The sequence below is a fragment of the Chlamydotis macqueenii genome, chromosome 3, assembly GCF_036417535.1.
Source record: "Chlamydotis macqueenii isolate bChlMac1 chromosome 3, bChlMac1.mat, whole genome shotgun sequence".
Classification (NCBI taxonomy): Eukaryota; Metazoa; Chordata; class Aves; order Otidiformes; family Otididae; genus Chlamydotis; species Chlamydotis macqueenii.
Window position 1 is genome coordinate 34,732,446 of NC_141558.1, and position 16,617 is coordinate 34,749,062.

At 38.1% G+C, this 16,617-nt stretch overlaps 1 protein-coding gene across 1 annotated transcript in view; it reads right to left on the reverse strand.

Annotated features, from left to right (window-relative positions):
* Positions 1-820: 820 nt before the first annotated feature.
* IMPG1 (interphotoreceptor matrix proteoglycan 1) overlaps positions 821-16,617 on the reverse strand; it is a 60,232-nt gene continuing 44,435 nt past the window's right edge. The window contains exons 13-19 of the mRNA XM_086744910.1: positions 13,246-13,817; positions 12,241-12,460; positions 7,364-7,574; positions 5,272-5,448; positions 4,994-5,175; positions 4,589-4,672; positions 821-992 (exon numbers count right to left, since the gene is read on the reverse strand). Coding sequence (XP_086601036.1) covers positions 4,641-4,672; positions 4,994-5,175; positions 5,272-5,448; positions 7,364-7,574; positions 12,241-12,460; positions 13,246-13,817 — 1,394 coding nt within the window. The 3' untranslated portion in view covers positions 821-992; positions 4,589-4,640. The remainder of the gene's footprint in view (positions 993-4,588; positions 4,673-4,993; positions 5,176-5,271; positions 5,449-7,363; positions 7,575-12,240; positions 12,461-13,245; positions 13,818-16,617) is intronic.

A 16,617-nucleotide genomic window follows, 5' to 3' on the forward strand; every position in this document is an offset into this window, starting at 1 on the left:
ATACAACACTGGTGCGGGATATAAATACAGATCTACTCAAGAAAAAGATCTTCAAAGTAAAGTAATGCTCATACTTGGATCAGGATTGCGGATCCATAGAGCATAAGTTACTTAGCCTATAAAATACTTAATGGCCACTCATTGTCTGCTTAGATTTCTTCTGCAAAAACTAATAATATCCTCTCAAGATCATTGGTGTGTATACTGAGCTTAAAGTGTACGTGCTTCTGTGCGACTCTGTAATCTACTTGTTACTGGGAGGGTCCTTGTGAATATAAATCTAATGAGCTGGAAAGATGAAACTGCAGATACTGTGCCTCAGCAAAAAGTTTGAAGTCTTAGGATAACCTGACAGTTTAACTGTCACCAGAAATTAAGCAGTGAAGTGCATATCTATATATGTATACATGATGTGTTTATTAACAGAAAAACAGGAATCTGCTGTTCATAGAAACCATTAAACAAGTTAATCCTACCTTCTGTGCGATTTGCAATTTGAGCATTGTAGGGAGAGAATGGAAAAGTTCCCAAATGCTTTTAATGTGGCCTTTGGTCAATGACGGCTCTTATTTCTGTGTTTGCCAGTTATATTAGTGTATATAAGGGAGGTTAATAAAAGGGTATGGAAATGCAGTAAAGTTTCATTGATATTTTTACCAGAATAATTTGATATAGAATATTGAAAAAAGTCACTTCTCAGCAAAATCTGTTTCTAGCACTCTGCTCTTAAATAAAAATACAGTTAAGATGTGTAAGCACTGGATGCTTAATGCACGTGTCTTAACACTGGTAATTTTTTACTAGGCGAATTTTAGACATGGTCAAATAGTTGGTCAACTTGGTCCTGTTGTTTTTCTTGAATAAACCAACTTTTAAATGTTTATTGATTTTAGAGCTAAAATGTTTTATCTTTAGGAATCTTTGAATTTTTTCATATGCATAATCAACCTGAAGTTCAGTCTTCAATGATGCAGACCTTCTTTTTTGAATACCTGTAAGAGAAACTCTCATAAGACATTTGAAAAGCATATTTTAATTTGAATATGTATTATTTCTCTACTGCTAATAGGCAAGGTCTCACTAAAATCTGTTGAGATAATTTCCCGTTCATTGTAAGGAGAATTGAGTAAATCCTAAAGTTATTTCTTACATACTAAATAATTGAGCTCAGAATTAAAATTATTGTTTTTCCTCCCTGGTACAACCATGCTGTGCTTCCGTATGAAATAATAGACAAGTACCACTGATATAATCTGAAGAACATATTTTTGACTGTAGAATAATTAGAATGCAGTGTGCTACAAAAGAAGCCATATCTAAAGTCTCTACAAGATTCATAATTACAGCAGACCTGGGATAAAATAATCTTTGTGACATTCGGCTTCTCTGCATTGTTTTAAGTGTAAGAGTGGCAACTGTGCCATGCAAACTTGTACATTTGTAAAACCTGACGCCTGGTACTCTCAGCCTAAGAGCACAGCACTTCCATGTCTATATGGTATTTTTGGTCTTTTTTTTTTCCCCCGTAATTCTGGTAATGAAACACCAAATCTCTGATATTGGTGGGGGAGCTCTAACAGCCTAACTTGTCTTGTTGTTGTCTAGCTTTTATCCAGAATATTGTTTGCTTGATGCTCCAAGTGACTGACATGAGGATGAAACAAGTGGCAGTCTGTTTTCATCTCAAATGTAATTTAAGTCATCTTTCTTGGTGGCGGAGAGTCAGTTTTTCAGAGGATTATGCTATATGTCTATATGTCAGTTACTGGTTTTGATGCACAAAGAATGATGTATTTTATATATTTCTTAGGGAGAATCTATAATGACTTTTAGGCTTCATCTGAATTACATCAAATGAAGGGATCTTTGCCTATGCTGATTAGATTCAGCATTATGAAACAAATTATTTTACCATCCTCTTATTCAGTGCTTTGTTTCCAATGCTTCTGGACTATTTTGTGTCAAATATTTCTGGATCCTCTAAGGTTTTATCAAAGTTTGTTAGAACTGATTTTCTGTGATATCTGCTGCAGCACAGTTCTTTTGCAAGCGTAGAAATGTTTGTGAAGACTCTCTAGATGAGATCCTTTTTCTTTTCAAGGGTTAGATTCATTACTGAATTTTGCCAGATAATGTCTTGAAAAAGAAGCCTACTCACTCATGCCATGTATGAGCACAAATAAATGATGTTTGTAGAATAACATCCATTAGATCAACTGAAAAATAATAGACTTTACAGACAGCTGGACATAAGACCCTTACAGCTGAAAAGAAATGTGCTTTATTTTTCAGCACCTTCTTCAGCTTGACCAGAGAACATCAACCACGGTCACAGGGACAGCAGATACTACAAAAGTCACATTTGAATGAGGTTGTGTCTTCAGCTTTCATCTCAAAGGAGCAGAGAGCACATGTGTAGGTGAGGTAGGCAGCAGAGAGTCAAATCAGCAGGATCATTTTTAGAGAAGTTTGGCATGTTTGACTCTCAGCCATAGTAGGCCAGCTGGATGTGGCCTTGTTGGCCTTACGTCTCAGTCTGAACGAGCTGATCCACTTGAAGGTGTGAATTCTAGCTCATTTGTCACATTCAGCTTTGGCCCAAAGAAAGATGACTCTCTCAGTAATTTTATTCCTCATCTTACACTATTTGTGGAGCAAGACACACCAGGTTCCCAGAGGCCTAACCATGCAGCTGTGGTTTTCAGCTGCTTGTAAGAACTTCTTTTTCTACTGAGCTCAGGGAAAAGCAAGTTCTTCACCTGGATGTCAAACATGTTTTGTTAGTTCGTGGATAACTAATTGGGTAAAAACCCAACCAAACCAACCCCCCTCTGATAAGTAAATTTTGCAATGATTTTCCATGTAGTGACCCTATAACTAAACTGGAGACATTTTTCATGCTTAGGAAGGTACTGGAGGCTATTTTAGCTTGCACTGGAATTTTATGCTTATTTCCATATATGCCTTTATGAATACAGAGCAGTACTTACTGTAGATAACATGTCCTAAAAAGCTGTCACTGCTGTCATTACACATTGCAAAACAGAATTTAAAGATTGGAATTTTCAATTTGGCCTAAGAGTTATAGATATCCATCTCCTCCTGAAAATTCAATTCAGGTGCTATATTCTGTTTTAAAAATCCTAGCACCAAAGGAGTTTTCTAGATTATTCTATGGAAGTGGTGCTGTTAGTTTCAGCTAACAAAAGCTGTGTGCTACATATATTTTTTTTCCTCCATCAATTTTTAAAAAATCATTAAAAATGTGTTCATCATAAGGGCTCTGATGTAAACTTAGGTAATGGTGGAAAATGGCCAAAACCCCCTAATTCTTTTTATTTTTTTTAAACCATTTCTATTTTGTGGTTGCCTCACTTCTCACTAAATTTATTTCCTTAACTAGATCTTGAGAAGAGCTTTGTCAATATACTTTTGACAATTCAAATAGAGCCTAGATGACACAGGCCTCTATGATAGGCCTGGTTTTCTCTAACAGAAGTACCATTTTATTCCTTTCATAAAATATTTAATGCTTTTGCAAGTAGTAATTTTAAGTAGCTCAGCTAGTATGAAAGTTTATTGGTCTACAATTACCCACAGACACATTTCTTTTAAGATGGGTGTAAAATACTAATTGCAAACGTCTGTGCTCTTGTTTTTACCAGCAGTGAAGTCAATTCATTCTTGAGCTTTTTCAAACTGCTGCTCCCTGCTGACTCGTTGATCTCTTACAGCTGCATCCCAGTCCCCCCACTGTCAGCCCAATCTGTAACTATGACTGGAGTACCTGAAGAGACCAGACCTGGGTATGATAATCAGTGAGAATAAATCTCTCTGTGTGGTATCATTGCTTGTTCCTTTGTTTACATACCAATGAACTGGTTCAAGCCGAAGATTCACATAGTCCGGTATCCTGTCACCCATGGTGTACAGCTAGTGCCAGAGCAATCCCGTACTGGTATTCCCCTCAATAGTAACAGGTACTAACAACTACAGTAAAACCTTTTTGTTCCTAATTGAGCTGTGATTCAGAAAAATGAAAATGGCAAAGTGAAAGCTTTTTGTCTGCCTTTCAAGAGAGCATACTTGGATACATCAGAAGGAAGAGACAATCTGTGATTTTAGAGAATTTTTTGACTCAGCTTTTCTCCTTTCTGTCTTTTTTTTTTTTCCTACAAAGATACAAGACGCTTCAAGTTGCAAAGCTTGAGATATGAGCAGTATTCTGCTCAAATTAGAATTCCTACTTGTTCAAACTCTACAAGCTTAAAGAGGCACATCTTATTTTTAAATGATCTGTTACTGCTATTTAAAATCTCCGCTTTGGTTTGCATGTTGTGTAGCTTTGTCATTGTAGATTTTCTTTCTTCATGTGTTTCAGTGACTGCCCCATTAGCAAATGAGTATACAGAATGGAACTTTGTTGCATAGAAGCACTGAAGAAGGGATTGTTGTTGTCATATCAAGCATCCAAAAATCCCAACCTTTTATTTGTAAGGAACTAGTCAAAGAGGCTTCCTCGTAACATTGCCATCGGGAAAAACAGAAACTCAACAGATTTTTAAAGCTCATGAAAATAGTCACAAACCTTGGTTTTGTCTGGCTGGTGCTGGAAGTGAAGAATTTCAGAGACTAACTTGTCAGTCTTGGCTTTGTAAACTGATCCGGTGACCTGCAATAGTTAAAAAAAAAAAAAATCAAAGCACTAGAGTAATTATTTCACTAAATCACAAAAAGCACTCCGGTAGGGTTGACCACCAAAGCCATGCAAGAGAGCTGTAAGAAAAGCAGTTCTAACAGTCCTGTTATGAAACCTACACAGCAGTAAATGTGGAAAGCACATAAATTAATTAGTATTTTTAGTTCTGAAGTTGCCAATGAAGAGATTAGACTCAAATTTTATTTAATTTAGAGTTAATAGGTGAAGATGAACCTGTTATTTGAGGTAGGGCTGTTTGTTGAGGGGTAAGAAAAGGGTTTTCATGCATTTTACCTCCATGTTGAATTGTGTTTTCAAGTTCGTGTAATGCTTCATGATCAATCATCTCTGAGGAACTGACACAAGAACTTACACTACAAGCCGTATGACAAAAGCTAGTTATGGGTTCATCATGTTCAAAAGCAGGATTAATCCTTACAGCATTTTCTGAATTGCAGCTGTTGAGAGTGGGACTTCTACAATGCAGAACATTTTTGTTTAGGTAAGATTTTAAATTGCAAAAGAAAAAAAGGAATATTTTGAAATGGGAAGAAAAATCATGAGCAGCTTACTGCAAATTAGAGTTTCTTTTGCTTTTTCTTCTTAACTTAATAATTAAAATGATGAAAAGAAAAACAAGGCTTAGTGAGCCAAGAATGAGAGGTTTAAAAATGAAGGGCTGTATGGGGTCTGGAGCAAATTTTGCACAGCGCTGTCCTTGGTAAAGCTCGTGTCTACGTACAGGGCATCTAAAATAGGGAAAGGAAGAGAAAAATGTACAGAACTCGAAGGCAGAAAACACAGAGTACCTCAAAAAACAAAGGAAAATCTGCAATTAAATATAAGTACAGTATTCCGGATACAATTAATTGTTATGTTTCTATGAAATAATGTGTTTGATAATAGAGGAAGGATAATATTCTTAGATTAATGAAAGTGAGTCTTAAGTAAAAATACGATGATATATTCTTTGCCAGCTTACAAATGTTAAGGAAATTATGCATTTGGAATATCTCTGACAAATTTCTAGCCCCAAAGGTGAAGTTGAAAAACATTTGTAGTTTAGAACCTTAGGAGTTCAGGTGTGTTGTGAAGTAATGTCTGAACACATCTTTGAAGCCTGTATTCTGTTTATTGGTGATTTTAATATGAGTAGCAAGGTCTGAAATAAGAGTTCTACTACAAATAGCTCCCTTTAAAGCGAGGGAGAAGATTGCCATATTTTTTATGAGAACACAGGGTTCTAGTTAGTGGAAAAACTAGCATGTTTCTGAGTAAATTCACAAGCAAAACAAGTGCTTGACTAAAGCAAATACTAGGCCACAATTTTCTCCCTGCAGACTGTACAAGTTCTCATAAGCTGTCAGTCTGAGACTGACGGTGAGTTTGTAACTTGCTATAATTCACAGAGTTTCATTTATTATTTTTAATACTTTTATCATTCCAAATTATGGTTTTGTTATTACTGTATATCAGGTCAGAGCTTTTCTGAAATGGAAAGGTGTTATTTTCTTTAGTGTGTTGGCCTCGGAGAAGTAGGCTATGCTCTTTGCTACTTCAGTAAAGTTTATAAGAGGAGCTCTAGCTCACAGGCTGATTTCTAGTACAAAATACTGCAGCTGCACTACTGTGACTCCGCAAGTCAGGAATTTAGCAGTAATTGCAGTGAATTCAGTATAATCTTCTATTATCATGTCTGTGACACCCACTGCAGAAAATTAATTATGGCAGTTATGTTGTTACAGTGAAATTATCGTATGAATAATTTGCTCAGTAGTCCTATTTTTTGACATTAATCCTAACTATGCTAAAAGACGTATCATTAACCTGGTAAAGTCAATATTAAGAGAGAATAAATAAGTGCAAGAATTGTAACTTGTCTTTTGTTTATACAAGTGCCTGGACAACTATCATGTGCCAGTCGGTCTCTTCCAACCCTAACCATTCTATGATTCTATGATTCTATACAGTTTCACATAATGCTCTGGGTAGTCTGGTCTTACAATGAGATGAAACTTGATACTTGAGAATTAATATGTTCAGGTACTGTGGTAGTTCTCAGTATTGGCTAAACCTCATTTAATCTAAAAATCCTTATGGAATGTGTTTGCAGTTAGGAAGAGCTGCTAATCTTCAAGTCTTTCACAGAAAGCCCTGAAAGGAGCCTCAGCCTTCATGTGCTTTGCTGGGTGATCTGGAATCAGAATAGTGCTCATAGGTGTGTTTATAAGAATATACATTTCCTTTTTAATGTATCTTAGAAAAACATGATTTCTTAAAATACTACTATGTAATCAATAGCAAAACCATTAATGTGTTATTTCATTTTTCCAAGATGTATTTGGAAATCTGAAAAGAATGCATTGTTTTGTACATGCCACTTCTGCCAATGATGCTGAATTTCTAATTAATTTCTAAAGCATCTCTAAAAAATAACTAGATCATTATGTTCTGTGTGTACCAAGAGGCAAAAATGGATTTATCTGTAGTGAGACTATACTGAAGAAGGGTATTGCAATGTAGCTTAAACTGTCTGAATGTTGAGCTTTTGGCTTATTAGTGTAGTTTATGCTGTTGAAAAGTACATACTCAGCTCTGCTTGTTCATGCAATAGATATGTCGGTGATCCGTTAAAAGAATTCATGTTAAACACTGCTTATTTACCTGCAGACAGCTCCTCTTCCTGGAACTAACTCACATTTCCCCCCGTTGATGCAAAGATGGGGTTCCAGCTCACACAAGCTCCGACAGGGCAATCCGTCTTGGCTTGCATAACCGGGTTTACAAAGACAGTCAGCCTCTTTTGTCCCCTTGTTCATTACGCATTCGGAAAACTCGTCACATGCCATGAATTTGCATGGGTCTGCCTGATCAGCTGTAAAGGATGAGTAAATCATTAACTGATGCATTACCCCAGAGTAACTTGGCAAGCTTTGTGGCAGCTAGAGAAAACAATTCACATTTACTAGTCTGCTACTTGTGCATGTTAATAGGCAGATATAGTCTAGCATAAAAGGACACACACATCATTCTTTCTGTAAGTGACACAGCAAGCATGTAAGCTTATAGAATCATGGAATCATTACAATTGGAAAAGACCTCCAAGATCAACATGTCTAACCATCAACCCAACACCACCATGTCCACTAAACCATGTCCTGAAGTGTCACATCTACATGTTTTTTTTAATGCCTCCAAGGGATCGTGACTCCACCATTTCCTTGGGCAGCCTATTCCAATGCTTGACCACTCTTTCAGTAAAGAAATTTTTCCTAATATCCAACCTAAACCTCTCTGGCACAACTTAAGGCCATTTCCTCTCGTCCTATTGCTTGTTACTTGGGAGAAAAGACCAACACCCACCTCACTACAACCTCCTTTCAGGTAGTTGTAGAGAGCAGTAAGGCTTCACCCAGTCTCCTCGTCTCCAGACTAAACAACCCCAGTTTCCTCAGTTGCTCCTCATAGGACTTGTTGTCTGCACCCCTCACCAGCTTCATTGTCCTTCTCTGGACATGCTCCAGCACCTCAATGTCCGTCTTGTAGTGAGGGGCCCAAAACTGAACATAGTCTTTGAGGTGTAGCCTCACCAGTGCCAAGTACAGGGGAACAATCACTTCCCTACTCCTGCTGGCCACACTGTTTCTGATACAAGCCACGATGCTGTTGGCCTTCTTGGCAGCCTGGGCACACTGCTGGCTCATATTCAGCTAGCTGTCTACCAGCACTCCCAGGTCCTTTTTTGCCAGGCAGCTTTCCAGCCACTCTTCCCCAACCTTGTAGCGTTGCATGAGGTTGTTGTGACCGAAGTGCAGGACCTGGCACTTAGCCTTGTTGAACCTCATACCGTTGGCCTCAGCCTGTTGACCCAGCCTGTCCAGGTACCTCTGCAGAACCCTTCTACCCTTGAGCAGATCAACGGTCCTGCCCAATTTGGTGTCATCTGCAAACTTACTTTACTTATAAATACTTAAATGTCTATTTACTTGTACATTTTTTTTACCCCATCACTGCAATTTCATTTTCATCTCATTGACATGGATTTTCTTATTTGGATATTTTCATCCTTTTTTTTTACTCTAAGTACAAGGCTTATACTCATGGATACTATGTGACAGCCTTGCATATGTGTAATAAATAGTTTTGGCTATAACCATCACAAACATATAATTTAGGACATGTCAAGGGGATGGAATTATTGAATGTTGCACAATACTATGAGGACTGCAACCTAGAAATACTGGCACTGCCTAGAGAAAACACGTGCTTGCAGGGCTTTTTTGGAAGTGATGTGTTAGCACTGGGAAAACTTGCTTTTTATTATTTTTAAATCTTAGTAAATCTGTGAGATTAAGGGGAAATGAGTCTGCTGATGTTCATAGGAAGACTCAAATCAGAGACAGCTTAAAGTCCTAACTTCACTTGTCACACAAGTTTACCTCTCCTTTCCCATTCTCTGCTTCTAACAAGAAATGAAAAAAAGACCCAGAAGCAGTGCTCAGCCCAGCTGTGTGCTGACGGTGTGGAGGAGGAGGGCTGCATCCAACAATCCTGTCATGGAGGCAGTTTCCTGCGTACAATGGGGTAAAGCCCTTAGAAGGCAAAAGATGAGAAGCAGACCAGGGGATACAAATCCTTTTCTTGCCAGCAAACAGTTTCAATAAAATGTGTGGAACTAGACAGGCAAAAAAAAAACAACCCAGAAAACCCCCAAAAATGTACAAAGACAAGAAAGGAGAGCACAGAGAAGGACATGAGAGCAGATTTACAGATAGGAGCTGGGCCACGCAGGACAGCAGGTCCTGAGTGACTGGACTTATTCAAGGGCAGTTTGCACATGTAGTCTACGCTGTAGACAGGAACTTGGTCTCAGGTCTGGGATATAAATATCAAAATCACCTAATATATCAGTGTGGAAGAAAACTGCCCCTTTTTATTTATGCAGGCTTAAAATTTCTTAAGAAGAAAAATCTGTCTTTTAAGAAGAGGATTAGTACTGGATATTGCAGCTAGTACCCGTAGGTACAACCTGGGCCGAGATTTTGCTTCTGGAGGCACTTCATGGCCCTAGATGCTCCGTCATACTAATTTCAATGAAAAATGAGCATCACATTCTTTATAGTGCTACTGGAAATCTCAGACACACACTAGGATGTGCTTAACTCGTAGAAATTAATCCAGCAGAGCTGTTTACTTTTAATCTCTCTATAATTCATTGGCTTGTTCCATTTTTCTTTTAATTTAAGACCAGTGAGTTTCAGCATGCTCAGTTTCCCTTTGCTATATACAACATGCATGTTAATTTGGTATCTACTTTGCTCCTGGACTGTTAATTTATGTATATGTGAACTCTAACAACTGGGCATCAAAGTATGCAATAAATTACAAGGTAACTATTATTAGGCAAAGCCTTGTAAAAAAAATAAATTTTATATATATATTCCAAGTACCTTGCTCTGGTCATTGATACCACTGATTAGGAAATACAAATTTTAATCTCTAATGAAACAAAAACAACTGGCTAATCAGGAGATACTAGTTCTTAAAGGTTCTTTTCTTACCCCACCCAGAATTGCACTCCAAGCAAAATCAGAACACTTCTGAAGGAAAAATGGTTAATAAAAGAGTTGGTATGATTGATGAATTAATTAAAGCATTAACAGCTGTAAGTCTCCTGTAAGTTTCTCCCCCGTTTTGATGGTCACAGGTTACCTTCATACTAGTGGAAATAAAGGTTGATATTCCTAGTAAGGAGACAGAGGCTCTGCCTAAGCATTGCCCAGGGCTGTGTGGTTTCCAGAAGCTGAAAGGTGTCAGCACGTTTCTACTTGATGAGTGGAGTCCAACATGAGCATTTCACTGGGTTAGAGTGACACTTTTTTTTTTTTTTGTGATAATGTTTCATTTTCCTTAATGAAGTCTTGGGCTACGGACATGCCATTCTTTGTCATCTTTTCACCTTGTTTATATTACAAAAACAATGCATGCAGGTATTTTTAAAAGCCTGCTGTGTTATTCTTTATGGTATTATTTATGACCAATGCAGTCAGCCCTTTGCAGCTGCTGAGTCTTGGTGTGTATTTTGCACTGTCAGTTCCCACCAGTTTCAATGGGGCATAACATTATTACCACTAGATGGCTCTTGCTTTCACCATAAATAGGATTTTGCTTAAATTACCTTAATTTACTAAACAGGTTAGGTTTGTTTGTTTTTTTTTTTTTTTCCTGAAGTTAGAAGACAGTAGGGCTTTGAAACACCTGTGTAGGAATATACTGGCTTTCTAAATATAATTTCTTCTATTTTGACATCTTACTACTGCTCATAAGCCTTGAAAGAACAGCGTGGTCAGCAAACTCACTGTGATATAGTTTTCTTGAATTAATTTTGAAATACCACATCAGTAAAGCAGCTGGTATGGATGAAAACGAAAAAATTTAAAATATTTCAGTATTTGCATTTTAGCAACTTTTTAATTTTAATTTTTATTTAATGAAAATTTACTACTGAAGCAGAGAATGTGTGGTAGCCCAAAGTTCAATCTTCCTAGTGAATTAATTTATTACTTCATTCAGTGAAACATCAATGTATTATATAAACTCTGAGAGTTTAAATACTATGATTTTGTTAACTTCCTTTACCACACACTACCCATTCTCTTAGTGCCACAAGGAGTTACATAAAATTAAAACTGATTAGAAACTGAATGAATTGTAAAAGGATTTTTTTGTTGTTCTGGAGTTGTCAGAGGTCTGTATGTAAAAATACAGCTTAACCAAAACTGCTAAAGGTATCTGAATGTTAAGGTATTTGTCTCATTCTTCTCCATGCCAATGAAATTAAATTGAGCCCAGAAATAATTAGCAGAACCTGAAAATAGATCCAGGCTTCAATTTTATAGAACAATATGGTTTTTGACATTACAATAGTGTCCAGATATGTTTTTACTGACTTTCTACTGTTTAACAAAGACTACAGACTTACTTGAAAGGAGGGATTCTGGAATTACAAATCTATGGAGTGCTACATATAGTCATGTTCTGGTCAGTGAGTATCTGTAGAATCCAATTATTATTATCTCCTTCTCTCTTGAACTCTGTAGCCTTTTAAAAATAGATTTAATGATGCTCTAAACTGTAGTTTGCTTACAACATTGTAAAAATAATCAGAAATTATGTTTACATACTCAAGTGGAAAATTTAGATAAGTCACTCCTCTTAGGTGTACATCAGTATTCTTTATACCTGTCTTTGCCCACCCCTTATTCTAGAGAGATTTTAGTTCCCTATGTTTGGCTCGGAAAAGCAGCTGATGCAGATGCATGGACCAATGGGCATACCTCCACCCAGCATTTCATTACAGTATGAAAATATGTCTGCAGATAATTTGCAACATCTTGGATTTTCTTATTACTCCTGATCACTGGGAGGCTATTGCTAATATTGTTATTTTCAAAACAGTAATACCTCTGAAGCTATAACAACCTGGAAAAGATTAGCTGCGTGGTTTGGGGTTTGCACATGCATTATTAATTCAATCTTACCTGGCTCAATATCCAGGGAATAGCTGTCGATCTCTAAATTGAGGTGTTGGGCTGCGGCATCACAGAAATCTTCCAAAACGCAGTGTACTGCTTCCGTGATATTGTATGGCACTGTCCTGGCAAATTTCATTTTGCTGTTCACAATGACACTTCCATTCCTGAAGTTAAGTATTTCCAGGTGCTTAAAACCTGTAAGGTTGGACTGAAGGTATGGAAGTAGCTGCAAAAGAGAATTTTGTTATTATTTTAACTTTCTGTCAATGTCTACCTGCTATTAATTTCTCTTATAGTCACTTTTCATTATCAAGTACATCACACACTTATTTCTCTGAATTTAATACAATTGTTAAACTCCACCACCAAATTAACTTTTCTGTTTAGCACTATCTTCTTCTGGACTTTTGCGTCTTTCTCAATAAGGTATTGAGATGGATGGGCAGCAATTTCCCCTGTAACAAAATACACAGCAGTTGGGAAGTTTATTCTTCTGGAAGAGAAAAAAAATCACCTCACTCAAAAGCCAACTTTAATTATTTTCAACTGTTCAATCCAGGCAGGTTAGGGCACAGCATAATAGGCATGTTACTGAGCTGACCTGCTGCCCTGTTGTACCCATAGAGAAAATCCATATCTAATCACATTCCCCTTGCCAAACTGTGAAATACTGTAAAAGGCCTATTTTTAAATCTAACATGTAGACACAAGCCTTGGATGTAATCAGCACTGCTATACTGTTAACATGAATCTAAGAAAAAGCCCAAAAAAAAATTACATGCCAGGCATATACCTGGAGTCTCTTGAACAACTAAAAACTTTCATCACTGACTTTATAAGCTCTTTCTTCATATCCTGAGAGCATCCCAGGTTTATAGATCCTTTAAAAATACAGCTTATCAGACTGAATTGTAGTAGGGTCTGCTATTGTTAAAATACTGTGCTCTTCAGTGTAATTCTTTAAACTGAGCCCGACTATTGCGTATGTTGTTCAAGTTGATTTTCACCCACCAATTGCATGAACTGTTGTTCTAGTGCTTTGTATTCTGGCGAACTCCTATTGAAGAGGTCATCAGAAAAGTGCATGTTGGTTACCCTCAGGCTGAAGAAAACCACTAGCTCTTTGCCTTTGGCTGCGGTTGTCATGGAGCTGGTAGTTACATACTTCAGTGTAGGAGCTGGGGTGGCTTCTGCAGGCTCAGTTGTCAGCACTGAGATATAACCGCTGCCATGCTCCACTTCATCCAGTGCTGCTGTGCTCATCGCGCCGATGTGATCTAGCTCGTCAGCAATATCCTGCACTCCTGTCCCGGTGCCATCCAGAGGAACGCTGTCGGATGCGGGCACTGAGGAATGTGGTACCTCAAGGGACTGTTCGATGATCTGAGAGTGGCTGTAGGAGGGGCTGGTTGCTGCAGGCAGTGATGCTGTTTGGTCTGATGGTAGCACATCTGTAATAACATCTTCAGGCTGCATGGTAGAGAGATCACTTGAGCCAATAAAAAAAGGCAACGTTTCGTAAGTGCTGGCTGTAACAAAAACGTCATCGCCCGACGATTCTGGTTCATCCATGATCTTAATTGCTGCAGAAAAACAGGGGAAAAACAAATAGCTATTTTGAAAAGCAAGCATAACAAACATCAAGCATGAAAAGGACACGTATATTGTACTTCCACTGAAGCATTTTTAAAAAACAAGCTTTAACACTATCTAAACATGAAAATGTTATTTCCATCACCAAGGAAGGATTCCTGGAATAAAACACCTCATCCACATCTTCAAGTGATGAGATTTCTGTGGGTGTTATGTTTAAATAATAATTACACTTGATAAATATTTCCTGAGCCATTCCAAAGCGCATTCTTGTTTTGAAGGTACATAATCACACTGTCAGTTTATATTGACTGAAAGAGTAGATTGCAGCTTTCAGCTGTCTGCTCAGATCAGTTGAATGCCAAAGTCATTCTGTTCCCCTCTGCAAGAGGTTAAAGCTATTATTTGCCAGTAATCATAAAAAGTGTTTGAGAAAAACAGTAGTACCTCTTCAGATGCAAACTGTGTCGATTTACCTACAATACAACAGCACCAGTGAAAACAAATTCAAACTGCAAGAAGTCATCTGCTGCACCTGCAGCAACCATTTCACTCAGATGCTGAACTTCTGTGAGGTCCCCAACTGGGGCTTGGTGTGGATCTAAAATGATTGATAGCTGTAGCTGAAATACAAATCTAAAGCGTGAAGAACGAGACTTTTTGAATTTGGCTTGCAGCTACCTGGACACAATGACTTGGCAGAAAGCAATGGCCTCCAGCTTTTCTCCAGTTGATGAACGCTTCCATTCCCTACGCACAAATTTCCTCCTAGTGGCCAGTTAAAGTACCAACCCAAACTATTCTATGATTCTATGAATAGTAATAAAATAAGGAAAACACATAATAGACTAACCAGTGGTTAAACTCTTGGAGTAGGCTGACAGCTAGATTTACATTTTGGTTCCTCTTCTAACTCCTCAAGAGTCCTGAGAACACACCTTTGAGTGGTATTGATCTCACTTCTAGAAGGCATTTAAAAGTGAGATGCACCCTCTAAGTCGGTCATCTTTATTCCCTTTTCAATCAATGGAGAGACATTTACCTTGTGAAAAAAAACATCCAAAGATATACTGGATCCTTCGAAGTGCCTAAATTTTTCTGTTGACTTCAGAACATACACCACAAATTTATGCAAGATGCCTAATTTCCCCCTTAGATAGTTTCTGTTACCTAAATCAATTTCTTCAGCTCCTTATAGCATTATGGAGGTTCACTGATTTCTCTGAGGTGCTCAAGTATTAGAATGATAAGGACTATTAGTGTTTTGGAAAAAGTGAAACACTTTCCGTTGTGTCATAGTTTGACATTACCAGCAGGGCAGTGTAGCTCCGGCTCCGCTGAAGGGTCAGTGAGTTTCACGCTGAAATACCAGTAACATGGTGTTACTGGAGTGTTCTTCCTCCCATTCTCAGTTCGAAGGTTTTCCATTTGTTACAAGCATTTTGCATGCCTTGGCTAAGGCAAGAACTAGGGTTTTTTTTTCTGTTCTGTGAGGAAGTGAACTTCTAGAAACAATTTTCAAAAATAACTTAGATACTCTGAACCAAAACTCCTTGGATAAAGCAGCCTGAAAGGACCATTACTGCCTCTGCTTCTGTTTTTGCAGTCACTACATCGGTAACTAGTGCACTAGCTGGCTGCTGGTGAGTTATTCAAGATTACTCATCTCTGTCAATGTTTAGTATCCCTTTCCCATATAGGACAAGGAAAAATTTTATAGTTAATTTTGTTACTTTCACCTGCACGCATGAAAACATTTTCCCCCAAGTGCCTCGTTTTAACTGACAAAATATTTGGAAACCTGAATGATTTAGACGACAAAAATTCCTACTTGATAAGAGGCTATATTTCACCTATTTTGTGTTTGATATTGAGGATTGAGTTCTAATCCCATATTTATCAGCAGTGAACTCACTGAAATCAATGGGACTGTGGTAGCATAAAACCTGGGCAAGCGAGATCAGTATTTTTGGATTTGCCCTGAGGAGCAGGACTGTCCAGTCCTATGGCCCTTTAGGGGAAAAGCATTCTGCCAGATTACAAAATAGTTCCTTACCTTTCATATGGTGGGCTCCTCCTACCTCCCTCCCACATCCCCAGTGACTGTTCATGACTGAAGTGTACAAAATAACCAGCGAGCTTAGAGTACTGGTAATTCTGGAAAAGATTCGGAAGTACACTGCAAATATGAAGCCTCTGTTTTGGATGGGATGCAGAAAAGGACCAAGTGCTGCATTCTCCTTTACTGCAAGGCCAGAGCGTGGTGATCTGGGAGCACAACAGGACCGCGAAGTGAGTGCAGCAAATTCCCATTTAAAGTAGCACAGTTGTGCAGTCTCCTTTTATTTCTTGTGATACGTAATTTGCTCTGCTGACAGTATCATACAAGGGCTACAGTCCTCGACCCTCCGGTCCTAGAAAGTAGCCAAAAAAGAATAGGAAAGTACTCTGTGGAACCCGGCATTGTGTATGCCACGTGTAACACCAAACGCCGCACCACAGCTTGATGCCCTAATACTTCATTGAGAACTTGAGATGCTTTTCTCTTGTCATGCCCTCATGTTTCTTGTGTAATCAAGGATACGGCCAGATTAGAAAAACAAAGCCTAGTGATGTTCTCTGTTTACAAAGCTCTCGCTGTTACTTGTTACGCTGGTAAGGAGTGAGAGTCACTTATTAGTTAAGGGAACTCAGAACAGATTTCTTAGCATTAGTGCTTGCGGCATTAATGCCGGATGATCTACTGATGGGATGAACCTGCAGCTCCACAGACCAACCTTCTCCCAGCAT